At 32.2% G+C, this 16,993-nt stretch overlaps 1 protein-coding gene across 1 annotated transcript; it reads right to left on the reverse strand.

Moving 5' to 3' along the window:
• Positions 1–1,540: 1,540 nt before the first annotated feature.
• LOC145064455 (protein FAR1-RELATED SEQUENCE 5-like) lies at positions 1,541–5,674 on the reverse strand. The gene is made up of 7 exons (XM_079011904.1): positions 5,536–5,674; positions 4,786–4,947; positions 4,440–4,577; positions 4,139–4,382; positions 3,803–4,064; positions 2,402–2,828; positions 1,541–1,956 (listed from the first exon to the last, which is right to left on the reverse strand). The coding sequence occupies exons 1-7, from the start codon at positions 5,672–5,674 to the stop codon at positions 1,541–1,543; spliced, it is 1,788 nt and encodes a 595-aa protein (XP_078868030.1).
• Between the last annotated feature and the right edge of the window lie 11,319 nt (positions 5,675–16,993).

The following is a 16,993-nucleotide window of genomic DNA, read 5'->3' on the forward strand; positions in this document are numbered from 1 at the left end:
AATTATGGAAAAGTTGAGAATGAAATATGCAGCAACAATCTTAACTTCTGAGATTAATACAAAGCGTGATGATGTGTTGAAAGCTGCATATGAGTATCAAAAAGTTGATCAAAAGATTCGTGGTAAGCATGCATATGATGCTCAATGGAATATAGAAAGAAGGTTGTCAAATTTTTTTTGATTGAATATTTTCTTATTGATGATGTTGTAAGAACAAGGTTGTTTATGTTGTGTATGTTATGGATATTGTGAAGAATGTTTGTTTTTATGATGATGGAAAACATGGTGATGGAAAACAAGTTAATATGTATTTTGGTACATTTTATTATCTAAGTTTGTTTGTGTGAATTATGTTATTGAATGTTAATCATAAGTGATTATGTTATATTTTTATATGTAATTTATGTTTTTACTATTGATTATATGTTGCTTATATGTAATCATTAGTGATTGTATCGATAATTTTTTTTATTTTTTTGTAATCATAAATGATTATATTTGTTGTACAACACATTATAATTTATTATATCCTTTTCTTGATAAGTGAGCTTATCTTTACTGCATGGAATACATCACCATGCAGAATCTTATCTTTGTAAGATTTTAGTTTTGTTTTTTTAGTGTTTGTATTGAAGAATCTTTTCTTTATAAATGAAAACTGATCGGTACAGCCATATATTGTATTTTTGATAAGTAATTATGTTTGTATAAAAGGGGTAGCCTCGTGCTACCCCTTATATTTCTTCAAAGATGAGTCCTTATACTTCCAAATGGTTAGTTTTGTTTATTAATTTCTTCAATTTTTATATATCACCATTATTTATTTATGATGTAAACAACTTCCATTTTGTTTTAGGTAAAATATGCAGTCTATAAGTCTAAAAGAACTAATTTTGTTGTATCTAATAACATCTTCCTCATTTTTTTCAAGATTCTTGTTCTTTTATTTGTAGCTAGATTTTCATACAGATTGTAGCTGACTCCGAGAACCCCTCTTCCACCATTACTTAAAAAGTTTATCTTCATTGAACATATCAGATCTTTACTAGATGTCTTTGAAGTAGAGGAATGTTGTTAATTTAAAGAATATTTCCTTTTAATGAACAACATTTCTCTACATCAGATATGTAGTAAAGATTTGTTAGGTTCAATGGAGATAATCTTTCTAAGTAATGGTGGAAGACTTCTTGGAGTCAACTACAATCTGTATGAAAATCTAGCTAGGAATATGAAGAACAAGAATCTTGGAAAATGGGGAACTTGATATTTGAGACTTGTGAAATTGTTTGTTATTGAAGATTTTATCATGTTTGATGTTATTCTATGATGATCAATATTGTTATCTTTAGATTTTTTATTAGTGTGTTGTATATTTGTTAGGAACAATGTTGTTGTATATGGTTATATGTAATGGTTAGATGTTTTTTTATGTGTAATCATATTTTTAATCACTTATGATTAAACAAAACATATAAAGTAGTATTACATAATATTTTATGATTTTACTACTTTATTCATTACTGATTAAAGCAGTAAATATCTATGTAGCTTTTGATGATTGTTCTGCTGCAAGTTTGATTGGGCATGTCCGCAAGTTATGAGGAGCCCTTTCTCCACATCTTGAGCATCTTCTTGTTTGCTTGTTTGAATTTTTATACACTATTTCTGCTGCACTTTGAATTCTACTTTTCTTTCCGCATCCTTTATTGCTTTGAACATTTGGAACATTGATGTCAATGTCTTTTGGAATAGTTATGCCCATAAGCTTTTCTACCTCTTCAACATCTGTCCTATTTTTCTGCAATTCATTTGTAGGATCGTTTTCATATTCCTTCAGCATGCTTTTTGTTTTCTTAACAAACAAATCCATTTTTTCTTTATTTTTTCTTACGTATTCCAAACATGCTTCAAAGTTGTAGTATGCTTGATTGACAGATCTGTTAATTTCATTGTCTCCTGCATCATATACATGTCTACCAAAATTATAATGCCTTGATATCACATCCTTTCTCCAACGATTCTGAATGTACTATTCAGGTATCTCCTTAATTCCATGTTTCATGAGTATGTTGAATGCATGTCTGCACAAAGTCCCAAAGCGGTTGAAGTGTTCACATGTACATTTTACATCATTTGTTGGAAGTTTTATTTCTACCTGTTCAAAATAAAATTAAAGCATTAAGTGTTTTATAATCATAAATGAATATTTTTTTATATTATGTGCTGATTCAACAAAAATTAAAATAAGAATATATTACCTCAAATTCTATTTTTAGATCACTGTTTTTGTTCAGTTGTTCCACTTTGTATAACTCCCATTCATTTTTTGTTGCAAGATGTTCGTATTGGCAGTACCAGGAACCTTTATAGATTTCTTTCTATACTTCATAAATCAATGTACTTGTATAAACTTTTGCAGCATGTTTTTCTATTGGTCGTGGTGAAATAAATTTATATAACGCCTTCTTTGTTTGATGATCAAGCTCATGTTGTGTATTTCTCTGTTTTTGAATTGCTGTGTCATAGTTCATCATGAAATGTAAATGTAAATTTCCAGATTGAGAGTAAGTGTTGAAGAAGGAATTCATGCTTTCTGATCTTGAAGTGGTTTTCATCAATCCAGACATTCTTGTGTCACTAAAGTATGCAGGTATCCATTTGTCACGTAATTCAAACATATCATTGAGCCATCTTTTATCTTCCAGATTGAATTCATTAATAATCAAATCCCACTTCTTTTCAAATTCATCAGGTTTGATATGCATGTTCCAAACAAGCTTGTTAAATCTTTTCTTGAAGTCTTTGTTTTTAAATAAATCGCCAGTAATCTATGAATGAACAATGTTGCTTATATAAGTATAAATTATATACCTATTTCGATATATCATATATGATTACTGTAATATAGGATATACCATCTATGATTAATCATATATCATATATGAGTAATCATATATGATTAACCATATACAATTACTGTAATGTAGGATATATCATCTATGATTAATCATATATCATATATGTACTGTAAAAATATATGTTTAATCATATATGATTAACCATATATCATATATGTACTGTAATCATATATGTTTAATCATATATGATTACTATAATGTAGGATATATCATGTATGATTAATCATATATGATTTAATCGTATATCATATATGTACTGTAATCATATATGTTTAATCATATATCATATATGTACTGTAATCATATATGTTTAATCATATATGATTAATGTAATTTAGGATATATCATCTATGATTCATCATATATCATATATGTACTGTAATCATATATGATTATTTAATCATATATCATATATGTACTGTAATCATATATGATTAATCATATATGATTACTATAATGTAGGATATATATCATGTATGATTAATCATATATCATATATGTATTATAATCATATATGATTAATCATATATCATTATATTGTATCATCATAATCATAGTATGATATATGATAACTTATATTATTATAATCATATATGGTTAATCATATATAATCATATATGATTATATATCATTATATTATTAAGTATTTTAATAATATTATTATATAATCATATATGATTATATACTGTATTATCATATTACATACTATGTAATCATATATGTTTATACAGTATGATATCTAATAATTCATATTATTAGAATAGTTAATCATATATGATTAATTATATATGGTTATATAGTATGATATATGATAAGGCATATATGAATCATCTGTCATAATACTATATAATCATATATGATTATATAATGTATTTTTATTATACCTTTGCTTGTAGTTTTTTCATTATGTGCCACATGCATAGTTTGTGTCTTGAATTTGGTAAGATAGATTCCACTGCTTGTTTTAGTGCTGCATCTTGATCAGTTAGAACAATTTTTGGTGCTTTCCCTTCATGAGCTCTAAGAAAAGCTTTAAGCAGCCATTCATACGACTCAATTGTCTCTCTACTCAGCAACCCAACACCAACAGTAACTGATTTCTTGTAGTGGTCAACTGCTGTGAATGGAACAAATACCATTTTATACCTATATAAAGAAAATGTGTTTAGTACAATCATATTTGATTAATATTATGTTTGAATTTATATACATTAACTTACTTGTTTGTTCTAAAAGTTGCATCAAAAGATATAACTTCTCCAAACTTTGCATAAAAAGCCTTTTCTCTTTCATCTGCCCAAAACATAGCAGCCAACAGATCTCCATCACGTAGGAACTCAAATGAATAATTTGGGTAATGATCTCTACGATCATTCATTTTGTTTATCATTATTTGAGCATCCTTGTAACATAAGATTCTATTTACTCCTCTCCTCAAGTTTTTGTAGTCTGTTACCTTCGCCCCTACATATTCATATCCTCCTTTCAAAACTGCTCATATTTTGTGAGCCATTGTCAGACCAATTTTAGCTTTTGATGCACGTACTACAAATTCTTTTTCAGAATATGACATCTTTCTTTCCTTTTTCGTATAAGGTCTTTCCTCAATACTTTCCAGTGGGTGGTTGTGCATTTCAAAGAATTTCTTAACTTTGTAATCTGTTGTTCCATAAACATTTTCAAATATAATATTTGATGTACACCGAGTAATTATCTTGTTTGAATTTGGTTTCCTCTTGACAGAACTTGTAGCCAACGTATCACAACGTTTTGGTTTATCCTTGCCACCCCTATTGCATATAACATATTTTTTCTTTTATTATTTGGCTATTGTATTTTGTTTGGCTACTCAGTCTTGTATGAAAACCTGCCATTTCTGCATAATCAGTATACATTTTTACTGCCAAATTTAGTGATTTGAAAACACTGTTTACAACTAGTACAAATTCTGTAGGGACATCTGGTTTATATTCAGATTCTTCAATTATGTTACTGCAGTATGATTCATTTGTTGAATTGGAACTTTCACCTGATAAAAGAAGAGAATGACAAATATGTTATTATATAATTTTATGTTGTAATAATCATATGTGATTAACGATATGTATTTATATTTTAGTATAAAAAAATCATATCTGATTTTAGATATTAATATATTATTAGATGATAAATCATATTTATTTGTACATTGTATTATATGATTAATCATATAATATACTGTGTAATCATAAATGATTATACGTATCAATTTATAAATAATCATACTTGATATTGTTTAATCATGTATCATTACTCATATGTATATGTAGTTTGTAATATATGATTAATCCTATTTTATGATGTATAATCATATATGATTATTCATCCAAATGTAATATTAATATAGATTTCAATTTGAAAACATATATGATAAATCATAATTACAAACTATAAATACATATGATTAATCATAGATATGAACAATCATATATGATTATTCATCCTTATATGATTAAATCACATATTGTATTGTATAATCATATATGATTATTCATAATTTATATTATATAATAAAAGAATCAGAATGAAATGTAGAAACTGTCATGTAATATGTAGTATTAAAACGAATTAGTTGTACCTTCAATACGAATCGTAGTTTGAAGTTCTTCAGAAGTGAAAGAAATTGAATCGATTTGTTCGTCGTTAGGAGATGAATTGATTTCAGCTATAATAGTATCAGTTGCGATCGACTTGTCAATTTCTTTTGGATGCGACATCATTTATGAAAATTTATTTTGATTCGATTTTCAAATGCTTTGTTTACGATTGCAAGGTGCTTGTTTCTTCGATTTGAGGTTTGTATCTCGTATTTATGAGGATATGAACTGATGCTCTGTTTCGATCGTTTTTTTCGATTTGAAGATTGCGAATAATTTGATAACAGATTAAGTAAAAATATGATCTTTTTTATTATATTGAATGAGTTGTTGAAGATTGGATGATATGATTACGTGACTGATACTGAAAATCGATGATTTAGCGATATGATGATTTTTAGAGAAGGAATGTGTCTGCTTTCTCAACATTAATTTAAAGTTTACTATTATACCCCTTAATCATTTAACAGTTGACGTTAGTTGACGTTAAGTTCCATTGTCTGATATTTAATCTCACAATCTCTAATTTTTTTATTAATCTCAAGGGAACCATCCCCTATATATATATATATATATATATATATATATATATATATATATATATATATATATATATATATATATATATATATATATATATATATATATGGAAAAGTTCAACAGAGAACCATTATTATTCAAGGAACCAATCCAAAGCGTCGGAATTTAAAGGGATCAACGCCAAAAGGAAGGGTTGTAATTTTTTATAATGGACGCACATGTACCGGATTATAACAAAACTCACTTCCTTTTTTCATTTAAAATTTTTTTAGGTCAAGTTTTTTTATCGAAAAAAAATCCAAATATACCGTTGTTCACAATTTTTCGTCCTCTTTCCATAGAGATCCATGATGATATATAAAAAACCAACTTTTTTTTTTCGAAAAAAACCCACTTATTTTTCTTATTTTTTTTTCAATATTTAAGCTTTTTTTTATAAAAAAAAACTAATTATACCAAAAATATTAATTTTTTTGTAGTCTATTAATAAACATCAACACCGATTTAAAAAAAAAACATCGATCAGTGTAGATTTATATTGTGAATCTAAACTGTAAATATTTCAAATTTTAATTTTCACAATGTGAAAAAACTCCGATCAGTTCAGATTCACACTGTGAATATGATTTATTATTATACACACTGTGAATCTGAGGAGGTTCATAATGTGAATCTGAACAGGTTTACAATATGAATCTGAACCAATTCACAATGTGAATCTGAACTGAAATATAGTTTTTTTAATATTAATATGAATCTATGTTTAAAAAGTACAAAAAATATGAATTTTGATATATTTATTAATTTTTTTCTATAAAAAATAGACCTTAACTTTTTTCATTAAAGAAAATGAAGTGAGTTTTTTTTGAAAAAAAAAAGTTCGTTTTTTATATATCATCATGGATCTCTATCGAAAGAGAACGAAAAATCCTGAACAACGGTATATTCGGTTTTTTTTTTTTGAAAAAAAAAACATGGTCTAAAAAAAATTTAAACGAAAAAAAAGTGGTAGGTTTTTTGTAAAGGGTGGATTTTTTGGTATAATCCGGTGTGTGTGTGCGTCCAATGTAAAAGTATGCATTTATTTTATTAGCCGTTGATCGTTATGATTTCCGATGCTCATGATTGGTTCCTTGGTTCTTTGGTTAATTATGGTTCTCTATTGAACCTCACCCTATATATATATATATATATATATATATATATATATATATATATATATATATATATATATATATATATATATATATATATATAGGTTTATGATGATGTGAATGATCAAGTGGGTGTCTCTTAAGAGGGATGATATCCGGACTTCAAAAGTAAACAGTCAGTAAATAACAAGTCAACAAAGCCTCAAAGTGAGAAAAAAAAACAAACAAATTTTAGAAATCATAACCGACGAGGGATGATATGCATACTTCATACAATCAATATCAACACAAAATTAGAACTGATGAGTGGTGATATGATGAATTTGACAATAAAAAAATTAGAAAGAGTGATAAGTCGTTGACCACACAGATTTCAGAAATAAAAGCAAATTACACTCATATAAACAGGGGATTCGACAAAAACAACTAAATAAATTAACACTTACTACAGATTTGACATCAAGCTTCTTGATGGATGATCAAATAAGGGTATCAACGTATCGATTGGGAGACGGATGTAAAGAGACCAACAATTATAGGCGGACATACACAGGAAGTGGAGCGGAGATGCAATCGTTGGTGCGGTGAGGCTGAAGAGTTGTAGTCGCTGTTGAAGTGAGATGAGCCTGTACTAGTACAAAAATGACCTATGACCACACTTTTCCCAGAATTGCCCTGTGACACTTTTGATTTTCGTGTGGCTAAAGCTTAGTAGTGCAAATCTCAGCTAGTGTTAGCTACATTTTATTTTCGATACGTGTGACGATTATAGAATTTTTTGAAAATATTGGCCATTATTTTAGACTAAAAACATGACAATTACCAGCCACACTAAATATGTGTGACCAAATATGGTCATTTGCCATGATATTTATTTGACTTTTGGAATGTGTTTGTGATTATTTTTATATGAGGTGATAGGTAAGTATATGGTCACACGAAACAACAGTTTATGTGTCTAAATCATATAATTGAATTACCCACATGAACATGACATGGCTAAAAGCTTATATATGGCCACATAACATATTTGTGTGACGAATAACTGGTGTTTATTAGCCACTTAGTAAAAGAAAGTAAAGTAGTGACTATAAGTAAAGTATGGTGAAGTTTACGTTTTTATGTGTGTCTAAAATTTTTAAATGGTCACGGTAAAACAAAAAAAATATATGACTAGTAGTATTTTATGGTCACATTTTAATTGTTTATGTGTCAACACCTAACAATACTAATGCTAAAGGAAACAACATGTGACAATAAGTAATTTGTGGTCCTTGTTTAATAAAAATAAAAAGTGTACGTCTATAAGTAATTTATGGTGACAGTTTAAGTTAGTTTGTGCATCTAATAGTAAACAATGGTTACCCCAAAAGAAAATATGTATCACTATTAGTATTTAACCAATTGAATTTTCAAGATTTAAGCTCGTTAACTGATTCACTTCAGCACCAAATTCATCTAGAAGCTCATTGAAAACATCCATACAAAACCCATAAATCATTGTAGTCATTAGAGGTATTTTTTGCCTTCACAAATCTTATTTCTTCCCTGTAAAACTATAGGTCAAGTATTTATTCATTTAGGACTAAGCTAAATTCAACTTTAAATACATGAGAAAATTCAACAATAAACATAGTAACACTTCATACTTTACTGTTTGAACGTCAATACAACATGAATGAGAAGTAATTTCATAAGGGTAACTGCCACCAAATACTTCCAAAAATAAAAGAATAATTAACTTTTGATATTAATTATATTTAATTCTAATATATAATTTATATTCATATGTTTAATTAGTTTAGTGTATTGTACCAATGCTTACACCAAGATTGGCTGCCAAAAATTGAATAATAATTTAGGGACTCCCTCCGTTCTCGTGTAGTAAAGAAGAAACAAACGAGTGATGAAAAAATACAAGCCTTGTCGTTCTCAACCACCATCCATGTCTAAAATTAATTCCATTTTTACAAGAAAAACTCACTTAATTCCATGTTTATACATCCAACTAAAATTATTTTATGTTTAGAAGAGAATCTTACATAAGCGTATCAATATAATGTTGATATGCATTTAAAATACAATGAATCAACTTGATGCAAATGAACATAAATATATTAAAGTTTGATAACAAGAAATAAAACAAAAAATCAAAACATACCCATGATGATTCAACAGAAGGAAACAAATTGAATGTTAAGGTTGCTATAGGGACATATAGTAGATCATCTGATGTCATTGTTCTATTTATTAATGAACTAGACTGATTTAAGGAGTCATGATGGAGTCGATAAATAAAACAAGTATCAAATAAGAAATATAAAGGTGCGATCTGAGGAAGAAGATGAAGGTGTTTTCCTTTCGGGTTTTGACTTCGAGGTAGGCCTATATGGTGAAGGGAGAAAACATATTATTTTGATTTCACATTGAGTTTTAATTTAGAGGATATATATATATATATATATATATATATATATATATATATATATATATATATATATATATATATATATATATATATATATATATATATTATAGTTATGTCTAATCATGTTGCATATGGGTTGAGTATAATACAACTATTGTACATGTCTTATACGTGTTTAAACATGTAAAATTTTGAATGATTTGTGTAAGACACGAAACACAAATATTATATGTGTAAATAGTGGCTATTTTTTGTTAATGTAAGTATTTTATTGTTGGACTCAATTTTTTAGTGGTTTAAACAAAATATAACTCATTAGAAGGAAGGCTCGACATATTGTGATACAAAGATGTAATTATAAAACAAATAACCAAAATTATACTAGTATTACCATATAATCTACAAATAAAAAAACTGTATTTCCAATAATTTGCAACTATAAATGAAAACATTAGTGGAACGTGTGGTGTGGATAGGTGTATGTGGGAGTGGGTCGGAGTGGATATATGGTTGCTAGTAGGGGTAGGATTGTAGGGTGTGTAGGGGGATGAGATGGGTGGATATTTAGATTTAAGATAGGGTAGGATGGGGGAAGGGTGTTGGTATGGGTTTTTAAGTGGGGGTGAGGTGTGGCAGTGGTTGGTTGTGGTGGTAGGGGTGGGTGAGGTGTGTAGGATAGGGTGACACTTTAACATTTAGGGGTGGGTGTGCGTGGGTAGGTATGTATCGATGGTGTAGGGGTAATTATGTACGGATCTAGTTGTAACTAGAGGTGGGTTTAGGTAAGGATGGGTGATCATAGGGATTTTGGATAGGGTAGGGTATACGTGTATGTTTGTAGGTATGGAATGGGTGGTTGTGACGGTTGGGTAGGGTGAAGGTGGGATGGGTTGTGTGGGGTAGGAATTTCACTTAGTAATTATGTGTTGGTGTCACATTGTTTGGTGTGTGGGGTGTCACTGAACAATTAGGGGTGGGTGTCGATGGTGTAAGGATTCACGTGAGGAAAGTGGTAGTGAAGGAACTAATTCAAGGGATTTTTTGGTTTGTGTTTCATGGGGGTGGGGGAGGAAGAGTGAGATGAAAATAAAGTAGGGGAAATATTTTTTTATTGGTGGCTTAAGGCTTATAGGCTTAGAGATCGAGGCTTAAGGCTTTAGGTTTATAGCTTGTAGCTTATGGCTTGTAACTTATAACTTATGTCTTAGGCATTAGGCCTTAAGGTTTAGGCTTTTTGGCTTATAACTTATAGCATATGTCATTGGCATTAAGCCTTAAGGCTTAGGGATTATAGCTTAGGGCTTAGGGTTGATGGATATTTCTTATGGCTTATAGATCATGGATTATGGCTTATAACTTATGGTTTATGGCTTCTTATATATTGCTTACGGTATAAAGCTTATGTCTTAGGAGTTAGGTTTTAGGGCTTTATGGTTTATGACTGATGGCCTAATGGCTTATGGCTTATAGCTTATGACTTAGGGTTTAGGGGTTAGGGCTTAAGGGTTAATGCTTAGGCTTATGGTTTTTACATACTTATGGCTTATAGCTCATGGAATAATGCTTAAGGCTTATGGCTTATGGCTCATTACTTAATGCTTAAGGCTTATGCTTAGGTTTTGAGGCTTACTAGGACTTATTGCTTAAGGATTACGATGTATGCCTTATGGTTTACAAATTAGTGAATATGGTTTAAGAATTAGAGATTATGACCTATAACTTAAGGCTTAAGGCTTAGTGTTTAGGACTCACTCTGTAAGGTGTTGGGCTTAGGGGTTGAGGCTTATGGTTTATAAATTAAGGCTTAAGGCTTATGTATTATGTCTTAAGGATTATGCTTAGGGCTTAGGGCATGTGGCGTATGGCTTATTGATTATGGGTTATAACTTATGACTTATAGCTTATGGATTAGGCTATATGGCTCATGATGGATTAAGGCTTAGGGTCTAGGGATTAGGGCCAATGCCTTATGGTTGGCTTTGGGATTAGTTCTTTCAAATCAAGGCATATGGTTTATTGATTAAGGCGTAGTGCTTATAAGTTAGGGCGCTTATGGCTTATATGTCATGGTTTATGACTAATGGATACAAGCATAAGGTTTAAGGAATATGAAATTTGGTTTAGGGATTTTTTTATGAATTTGGACTTGATGTATAGGACTAAGGGCTCAGGTGTGACAACCCAAGTTATTCCGTTACATTACCCCGTTACCGTTAACGGAATATTCCACTGTATAAAAGTTCCGTTAATAAGAGGTCGTCAAATAAATAAATGTTTTATTTATTTATGTTTTATGTTGTTATAGTCGTAATAAAGTAAATAAAAACACTTAAATTACATTTCCATAGTAATTTGGAAAAAGTTAGTTTTTATTATTACGACCACTAAATCGGGTGCGACCAAAACCCCGTTTGACGGCAGTATCGGGTAGATTCCCACTGAGCTCCAACTCCCACCCATATATAAGGGGGAGTAAACCCCATTTTGAACCTTTTCCACCCTCTCTCTCTAGGCTCGTTTTCAACTCGAATCCGCAACCAAACGCTTCCAAATCGTAACTCCGCTTACCCTAGCTTGTTCTAAACATTATTGGTTGTGTTTGTAACCCAAAAATTGGACTTAGAAGCTATTGAAAAGGAGTTTACGGCCCAAGATCCTCCTTAGGCCGTAAACCCCTTAATTGAGGCCAAAAGGACCCAAACTTGTCCCTAAAAGCTTGGAAATAAATAGAGGATTTAGCCTAGGAGTGTTTGCTCATTTAAAACAATCAATTTAGGGCATAAAAGAGAGTTTACGGCCCAAGCACATGCTTAGGCCGTAAACACCTCTAAACCTTGTCAAAATGTCCCAAACACACTCCCAAACCACCCTTAGGCTTAATACATAAACTAGGGGCTTGCTATTTCGGGTTTAGATCATTCAAACACAAAGATTTAAGGGGTTAAAAGGAGTTTACGGCCCAGACATATGTCAAGCCCGTAAATACCCCCAAACTTGCCAAGATGTTAGTTTTAATTCCCCTAAATGGCCTCACACTTCATTATAAATTACTAGGAGGGTATTAGGGGCTTGAAACTTCAATAAACTCAAAGAATAAGAGTTCACGGCCGTGAACTCCCATAGGGTTGGTTAATGTGCCGTAAACTCCCCAATGATGCCCTTAAAGACCCTAAACTCATTCATACCTTTTGGATTTGGACCTAGAATAATTCCGCAAGCAAGTTGAAGCCTTAAAACACCCTAGAAACCACTCACCATGAGTTTACGGCCTTAAACTCATGGGAGTTGTCCCAGGGCCGTAAACACCATAAGGTGAGTTTACTCTTGAAGAGTAAACTCCATTCCTAAGCCATTCGAGCCTTTAAATGTTACCCGGGACACCCCAAACACTTAACCAAGTGTTTTCCGCTCTTTAGGGTGCGTATACTTGTTTAATTAGTAGTAAATGTACTAATTATAAGTGAACATATGTTATCATATGTTAAATAGGTCATTAAGACTGTCCAAGTTCTTACTTGACACCGAGCACCCAACCGGCACCTTCGTCGGATCCACTTACACCAGGTGAGTTCATACCCCTGAATGAACCTTTTAAATATTTTTACATGTTTTAGAGGGGGGGGGGGAATACAAGTTAAACATGCCAGTTATCATATCAATCACATGTGATTGATAACCCGCATCCACAAGGTTTTACCACACTGTACATTGTTTTACCAAGTAGGATACTATAAAGGGGTTTTCAAAAAGGTTTTCACTTATTCAATACTCTTACTTATACTGTTTTATCTAAATACATTTTAAACTGGTTTATAAACGTTCCAAAGATTTTTAAAGGTTTTCAAACTTATCTTACTAAAGGATACCAACAGGTGATTTTCCCTTAGTATAAAGGTTTTTCCAAGGTTTTCATCAAAGTTCCCTTCATGTCTTACACATTTACTTGTTAGTTACCACTGCTTCGCTTTCACTTATTTTAAACTCCTACTTGATAACGTTTTCACTTCTTGATATGCATATACCTGTTATCGCCTCTATTTCGCTTATGCTTGTAGTCGCTTATACCTGTTATCGCCTCTATTTCACTTATACTTGTAGTCGCTTATACCTGTTGCTGTCTCTATTTCGCTTATACTGGTAGTCACTTACACATGACAGACGCTTTCACTTCACCAGTTGTCGCTTCCACTTTGTGATACACTTATACTTGGTACACTTATACTTCACGCTTCGGTTATTCCACATTGTACGATTACACACCACGATGATACGTTTCCACTTGATACACACTCAGTCGTAGTTAGATGTATGTCTGCGCTTGTATAGGTATATATAAATAATGATTGAAGAACTTAGGAAGGTTCGTCCGCCCTATTTCCTTTTCTTCGTTGAGATGTGGTCTGGTGGGATCGGATGGCCGTCCGAAGGTCGTTTGGTTCATTAGTTATATATTATGTATACGAGTATAGACGTACATGTATGCTCTAGTCAGTTCAGTTATGAGTCTCTACCTCTAGTTCAGCACTTACATTAGAAACCCATTACCCACTAGAAACATACTACCCACTATTTGGGATGCATCTTCAGGACACGGCCTTCTCCGTCGTCTAGTTGGTAACCAGAGTCTCCTGTAGGGAGAGCGGACATTTGTGTATAGATCTATACGGGACTGACACCCCCGCACCCTGACTGCTAGCTACAGTCCACGGCCCACCAAGCCAAGGGATGACAAATGTCATATTTTATAGACGCTTGTAGGGCGTCTGGTACTCTAGTGTCGGTTAGTATGGTTACGAGTATCCCGGGTTACCTCATAATTCATGGTCTTAAGGTAACGGTATTTCACCAGCAATTTACACTGTATGCCGGTAACTCATTCTCAGAGTCACATTGTTTTTAACCTTGCAAGTTGTATCTTTCATTTGATACCGTCTGCGGTCTATATTCTCTGTTTTTGACCTTGCAAGATGTATCTTTCATTTGATACTATCTGTGGTCTGTATTCACTGTTTTAGACCTTACCAGCTGTACCTTTCATTTGGTACCTCCTGGGGTCTGTGTCTCCGTTTGGTAAACTGAGCCAGGCGTGTCGTTCATTCGATACTCTCCTGAAGTCTAAGATTCCTTTGCCTTAGTCAGCATTCCTCACTGCTGAGGCATATGTCATTTCCCTGATTCTTCTTGCTTTCTTTAATAATCAAATTTAGTATTTTGATAATGATAGCGATTAAGGGAAAACTACTTTTACCACACTAACTCTGTCCAGTCTTGGTAGAAGACTGCTGTTATTAAAGAAAATATAGGATTTTCTGGAAAGAACTCTAATACACTGTAAATTCTTAAACTACTACATTATAAGGTTATTTGAATAAAATGTCACTAAATACTTATGAACTCACCAGCATTTGTAAAAATGCTGATACTCGCTTTTCAAATAACTTGTATTCTCAGGTCAGCATTAGACAGGTACATCCCCGGAGCTGTTGATGAAGATGGCTTAGTACCATGCTGTATTTATTATATTTGCTTGTATTACTTTGATACCCTGTAATGTAAACCATGTAAAATTATTACTATTAATGCAATGTTTTGTTGTACTTTGATTACTATAATACATGTGTTGTGATACTTGACATGACGTCATCCACCCCAGAACATTTCCGTCGTTCCGGTTTTGCGGTGTGACAGATTGGTATCAGAGCATTGTTTATAGTGAGCTAAGTATATTAATTCATAAAAGTTATACAGCCTATAAATACAAAGGGATAAAACACTCTGACCAAGAATTATACTTTAAAATATAACCATATTTTACCAAAGTATAAGAAACTCCAGAACCTAAACACTCGATCAAAAGTATCACAAGAAGAACCAGAATAAAAGTCTTCGGATGTTGAGCATTACCGTCAAACCTGGGCAGTTATGTAATTGTAAGCTGGAATAAATGTAACCTGATTAACTACATTTATTCGAGATGCGATGAACGTGTGCTTGGGAGTGATAGTGGTGTTGCAACAGGTCTGAAACTTACCAACTAGGAAATCTAGAGACAAACATAAAGTTTAAAATACTATAGGAGTATTTTAGAACACTAAAAGACTCATACTAATCCCATAATCATGCTCAGAAGATAAGAATACAAACAAGAATTAAAATACCATAGGGGTATTTTAGAATCCATAACCAACCTTGTGTGAAGAACTAAAAAGATCCTTATTGATATACCTACAACTACAGAGGGTATACTCCCAAGGTTATATATAATAAGGATCCCGTAGGCTAAGAATGTGTGGTTTCGCTCTACTTCCTTTTCCTCGTTGGGATGTGGATATAGAGTAGTATCACATATTCGAAGGCCTATCTGATCTAAGCTATATATGATTTGTATATCCTGTGTAATCATAGCAGGACTCGATATGGATCATCCAGTGAAATGTTAATAATCTCTTAGGATTCTTTAGACATTTCTATTCTCGCACGAACCCTGTAGAAAAACCCTATCCACTTCAGTGCTTAAGAAAAGAGTTGAGTCCGACCCCGAAGAAGTTCATTGAGAAGATTTCCAGCTCGGAAACGAATGAACTAGGTCGAGACTATTGAATTCACCAAGTGCCTATATCTTTTAGGGACATCGGTGAGAAATTCGCCTAAACTTCGGAGATTCCCAGTCATCCATCATGAAGTGATGACACCCAGAGTCAGATTCGGAAGTAAGGCGGAGAAGAGATTCAATATGTCCATGCAAGGAGAGAACCCTAGGTAACTACCCGAAGGAAACCAATGCCGATACCAGTTAATGATACGAGGCAGACAGAGGGAGCCTGTACATGGAACCCAAGAAGTGTCTTACCCTCGTGTTCGTCTCGCTAATACACCCATAAAATAATACAAATTAGTGAGTTAGTGGTTACACTACTTACGCTATGTGTTAGGTAAATCGTCGTTTCCCGCTGCCAGTTACACGATTAGAGCGGATCCCCGCACCTCTATTGAGAATGTTTAGCCATAAGCCTTCATAAGCCTCTCTTTCCTTAGTTTCATTCCGAATTGTTCTCAAATCTCTCCAGGCCGGAGAATGAAACCCTTCCCAGTATAAAGGTAACTTAGTAGGAACGACTCGCATCTTATGGCCTTTTTCCGATACTCATGTTCCTACCTTGTACACCAGGACTACATCATCGGGATGTAGGTCGACACTTAGACAACCAGTACCCGGGGCATGGGAAAAATTTATGCCTAGTACAGTTAGGATAGATATGTCCAGGGCTAGCCATCGTCTCTCATAATCTTGTATTCCTTTCCGTGTAGGAAAACCAT

The sequence above is a fragment of the Lactuca serriola genome, chromosome 7, assembly GCF_051521515.1.
Source record: "Lactuca serriola cultivar US96UC23 chromosome 7, Lser_US96UC23_V15, whole genome shotgun sequence".
NCBI lineage: Eukaryota > Viridiplantae > Streptophyta > Magnoliopsida > Asterales > Asteraceae > Lactuca > Lactuca serriola.

Bases quoted from the DNA above. Each gene is read 5' to 3' on its own strand.
- LOC145064455 (XM_079011904.1), bottom strand. From the start codon at position 5,674: ATGTCGCATCCAAAAGAAATTGACAAGTCGATCGCAACTGATACTATT. The intron at 4,578-4,785 runs GTTTTCATACAA...ATGGAACAACAG, and splicing joins TGATTATGCAGAAATGGCAG to ATTACAAAGTTAAGAAATTC. The intron at 1,957-2,401 runs GTACATTGATTT...TATATGATGCAG, and splicing joins TGCTGCAAAAGTTTATACAA to GAGACAATGAAATTAACAGA.